At 37.2% G+C, this 5,284-nt stretch overlaps 1 protein-coding gene across 1 annotated transcript; it reads left to right on the top strand.

The window, feature by feature from the left end:
• The first annotated feature begins 4,114 nt into the window (after positions 1-4,114).
• LOC142353063 (peroxiredoxin-5, mitochondrial-like) lies at positions 4,115-5,023 on the top strand. Its single transcript, XM_075405257.1, has one exon. The coding sequence runs from the start codon at positions 4,159-4,161 to the stop codon at positions 4,684-4,686; it is 528 nt and encodes a 175-aa protein (XP_075261372.1). The 5' UTR covers positions 4,115-4,158; the 3' UTR covers positions 4,687-5,023.
• Positions 5,024-5,284: the final 261 nt, after the last annotated feature.

Genomic DNA, 5,284 nt, shown 5'->3' on the forward strand with positions numbered 1-5,284 from the left:
ATTATTTTTGGATTTTAAGTCCAAAATTGGACCAAAACTGGCCTTGCTATTGCTGTTTGTCCATTAAGACCACTCAATTGTTTCGAATGTTTTTTCTAGATATTTTTTTAGTTAAAAGATCAAAAATAGATGCTGCGTTTTTGATAATCATAGAGTAAAGTTAGCAAAGAACGGTAAATTTTTAATTCCAGAATACTCTCAACAGAAGTGGAAGTAGGAATAGCTCCCTTGCAGTTTACAATGATTGTGTTAGTTGTTTTTGGGTGTGTACTTCCGGCAAATTTAATGAAAGTGGACTAAAGAAGTTTATGTTGGGCAATTTCTGATGAAAAAGGCTGAATTTTGAAATAGCCAAAATTTTAGCCAAATAAATTAAATCATAATAGTCAACATTACTTTTTTGTCTTTAGAAATAAAATCAACAGTACTATTGATAACGGTTTTTACATATTTTAGCAAAATTAACGAAATTTTTAAAAAGAAATCCGGAAAATATGAATAAAAAAACCCAAATAGGTCTAATATTCACAAAAATTTCAACAACGATAACTCGCTCCAGAAAACGAAATTCAAAAAATTTTTTGGTTCCATATTCTGCGCTGGACAGGCTTTTTAAGGATACCAGTCACAACTCTCTACGATGAATATCGATCGGTCAAAATTGTCTGAAGAAAAGAAAACCCAGTTGAGTTTTTAGTTCCCCCCAAGAGGGGTCGGAAAAATTATGTGGCAAACATGTCCATGAATACTCTCAATAGAGTTCCAGAATACTCTAAATAGAAGTGGTAGTAGAAATAGCTCTTGTAGTTTACAATGATTGTGTTAGTTGTTTGTGGGTGTGTACTTCCGGCAAATTTAATGAACGTGGACTAAAGAAGTTTATTTCGGGCAATTTCTGATGAAAAAGGCTGAATTTTGAAATAGTCAAAATTTTAGCCAAATAATTTAAATAATAATAGTCAACATTATTTGTTTTTCTTTAGAAATGAAATCAACAGTACTATTGTTACCAGTTTTTATATATTTTAGAATAACTGACGAAATTTTAATAAAAAAATCCGGAAAATATGAATAGAAATAACCCAAATAGGTCTAATTTTCACAAAAATTTCAACCGCGTCAACTCGCACCAGAAAACGAAATTCCACAAATCTTTTTGGTCCCATATTCTAAGCCGGACGGGCTTTGTAGGGATACCAGTCACAACTCTCTACGATGAATATATCGATCGGTGAAAATTGTCTGAACAAAAGATAATCCAGTTGAGTTTTTAGTTCCTCCCCCCCCCCACAAGAGGGGTCGGAACAACTATGTGGCAAACATGTCCTTGTCAAAAAAATGACAATAAACTTAATGATTGTGGCATTGAATTGTTGTCCAGAAAGAAAATTGTTGAGAGGAACAACATACTGGCCAAACAGATGACCAAAGGAAAGGAATAAACTGTTGAAAAACTATAATTTGATTTCATTAAAATAGAAAAAAAGCATCAGCTGGAAACCTAATCCTCCTATATATTAAAAGCGTGAGCTCTAAAATAGGACAAAAATTTTGCATGTTTAAGGGGCCTCTCGAAGCGCATGTTTAAGAGCCGCATTGAGCAGCATGGTTAAGCGAATATATCGAGAGGTCAACTACCTAAAAGGCTCAACGTAGATAGGCGAGAACCGAACATGGGACAAAAGGCTGTTAGTCAGGTGCAGTTACCACGATGCTAAGAGGGCTTGAAGGTATGCTCGCCCAGATGGAGGATTTACTGTCCTGAGTACTACGTGTTTTTTAATTGCTCCCGAACTAAGTTCGAAGTTCTTATTGTTAACGTGTTTTTCTGAAAAGTTTTAGCTATACAAAATTCCGCGCTATTCTAGAACACTTAGCTTTCAACTTAGTTTTTCACGCTTTATTGATTTTTGTGTGATCTCAGATGCTCTCAATCTGAAATATGTTTATCGATACGATAAAAGGGATCATGAGAAACGGTGGTATTTAGTCGTTATAGCGCAGTTGGTAAGATGGAGGACTGCTATTCTGAGGGTCAGAGGTTCGAAACCCTGTGGGCCTCCCTTTTGTAGACATGAAAATTTATAATCAACACCATGCCGCCTGTTCTTCGAGAGCACTTCTTGCAACGCTGTCGTTTTTTTTCCTGTGTGTTTGGGAGATGAAAACTGCTAATCCTTCCTATATTTTAAATGCGTGAACTCTAAAATGAGACAAAATTTTTGAATTTTTAAGGGGCCTCTCGAAGCGCATGTTTTAGAGCCGCATTGAGCAGCGTGCTTAAGCAGACATATCGAGAGTGGTCAACTACGTAAAAGGCTGAACGTAGATAGGCGAGAACCGAACATGGGACAAAAGGCTGTTAGTCAGGTGCAGTTACCACGATGCTGAGAGGGCTTGAAGGTATGCTCGCCCAGATGGAGGGTTTACTGTCTTGAGTACTACGTGTTTTTTTAGATGCTCCCGAACTAAGTTTGAAGTTCTTATTGTAAACGTGTTTTTCTGCAAAGTTTTAGGTTTACAGATTCTGCGCTATTCTAGAACACTCTTAGTTTCCAACCAAGTTTTTCACGTTGTTTTTGACTTTTTTGTGATCTCAAATGCTCTCAATCTGAAATATGTTTATTGATACGATAAAAGCAATTGTGAGAAACGTTGGAGTTTAGTCGTTATAGCGCAGTTGGTAAGATGGAGGACTGCTATTCTTAGGCGCCTGTTGTTCGAGACCACTTCTTGCGATGCTGAGTCGTTTTTTGTTCCGGTGTTTGGGGGATGAAAATTGCTAATCCTTCCTATATTAAATGCGTGAGCTCTAAAATGGGACATTTTTTGCATGTTTAAGGGGTTTCTGGAATTCTGAAAGCGCAGGTTTAAGGGCCGCATTGAGCAGCATAGTTAAGAGAACATATCGAGAGCGATCAATGACCTAAAAGGCCTAAAGTAGATGGGCGAGAACAACCTGGGACAAAAAAACTCTTAGTTAGGTGTAGTTACCTCGAGGCTGAGAGCGCTTGAAATTATGCTCGCCCAGAGTCGAGACACAACGGACATTGCGCAGCATAATGTACGTCTTGCACGAGTGAATTTGTCAGTTTTCCTCTTTAGCAAACGGGTCAATTAATCCAAAAATCAACGGAAGCCTCATAATGAAATAATTGCTGAAAATGTACTTGTCTTGCTAACTGCTTGATAAGAAAACAATTTGCAAAATAGCGCTTATCAAGAACATGGCTCCCAAGAAAACTTTGTTTCTGAATTGCGTATTACGTGATTAATAAAAATTTATAGAGCACTTTGAAGCTAATGGAAACTGTCGTCACTATTGTCCACTAGAAACCCATAGTGAACATTTTAAGGCGTAACGATACTTAGGATTATGGAAACAGAATTTAGCACTCTGCATCACATTCATACCACCTTTTCTGTGTCATCCAATCCAGAGTCGTTCAAACAGCACGTCAGTATTTGGTTATGCATTAAAGTTGTCTACTCTGACCAAGAAGTTAATCGAAGGTCAATTGCGATCATTCTGCACGTGTTGATTTTGAATGGCTATTAAAGCAGCTGTAACTTTCGTTGTACCAAATTATACTCTACGTTGTTTGTTCACGCAGAATCTTGCATTTGACTATTCGATGCTCAATTTTGTTGTACAGCATTATAGATCTCAGAAATATACTTCAGTAGAAAACAATGAATGCTGTGGTATTTGCAAGCATGATTACTTGTTTGCTTCTTAAAATGTGCGTGTTGCATATTTCGACGAAACGTTGCCATTTTGTAAAGCGGTGCCGGAATCAATACAACATGTTGCAATCATAAATTGCGATTTATAATAATGTATTTTAGCAATTCTGCGCTTTAACTTCGTTAGCTTTTCATCTACAGCCAACAAGATCTCTCGAAGTTGTTGGGAGTTAAATATCACTATTTAATCTTTCGATCAGTTTTGACTTTTTCAGGCTGAAGCATCTTTCTGGCCTAAAAGGAACAAATTTTCTGGCCAACCTGCAAAACATACAATTTTGGGAAACAAATTAAACAGTAGTTAAATTGTTTTTCAAATTGTTATTCTTATAAATAGATGTTATGAATTACAGATCCGTTGATAACTATTTAACTTATTTCATTTTCAGATCTTTGTTGCGTTGATCTTGCATGTTTGCCCGAGGACTAATTAGAAGTAACTTGCTGCTATCCAGAACCATGGTGATCAAAGCCGGCGAGAAATTGCCCAGCGCTGTTGTAACGGTCAAGGGTCCCGGAGACAAGCAAGACATCAAAGACCTCTGCAAAGGGAAGAAGACTTTGCTGGTGGGTGTTGTTGGTGCTTTCACCCCAACTTGTGATAACCAAATTCCTCCATTCATTGAGGCTTCCGCTGACCTGAAAGCTAAAGGTGTGGACCAAATCGGTGTGATCACCGTCAACGATGCCTTCGTGTGTAACAAATGGGGCGAAAGCATGAACGCGGCCGACAAAGTCATGATGCTGGCTGACTACCAGGCGACGTTTGCGAAGGAGACTGGCCTGGACCTTCCAGCAGTTGTGGACCTTCTGGGGAACCTGAGGTCAACCAGGTTCATGATGCTGATCAATGACGAAACCGTTGAGAAGATCACTGTAGAGTCGGACCCTGGAAAAGTGACATGCACTGATGTCGATACTGCTAGATCTTGGCTTTAAACTGACTCATTAACTTAGTTGTGATATCATTGGGTATGGATCTTTTAACTGACCAATTTATTTATTATACCACCTGACTAATGCAAAGTTTGTTTGCGAATGTAGATTTTATTTATTGTTTGCGAAGACTGTTTTACGCAATCTTATTTGAAGCCTGTGACTATGTCAAGCGTGGCTTGCAGTTCATAGATTAACACTGATCATGTCAGTTTATGAGAATATATGGTGTGCAGTTATGAATGTGTCAAAATGTTGCTAAAGTTGAATTTTTCTATGATGTTGAACATATGCTGAACATATAAACATTAAAATAAATTTATTGACTGTTTTAAAACAATCTTTTTTCAGGCGATGAGCTGAAGTAATAGCGCGTTTCACATTGATTAAGTCCATATTGAAAAAGCTTTTATATTTAAAAAAAATAAATTTAATTCTGGTGAGAAATAAGTTGTTGAACTTTGTACTCTAATCCCGAAGTAGTTTTCTGCAACTGAGATTTGTCTATTAATCGCCGAATGGTACAATTTTTTTTCTCCGATAAAGTTTGCAACTTGTTTTTGTACCACAAGTTGATTAAATATTTTTTTTGAGTTGGTAC

This window comes from Convolutriloba macropyga, chromosome 14, assembly GCF_964194025.1.
Source record: "Convolutriloba macropyga chromosome 14, txConMacr16.3, whole genome shotgun sequence".
Lineage (NCBI taxonomy): Eukaryota > Metazoa > Xenacoelomorpha > Acoela > Convolutidae > Convolutriloba > Convolutriloba macropyga.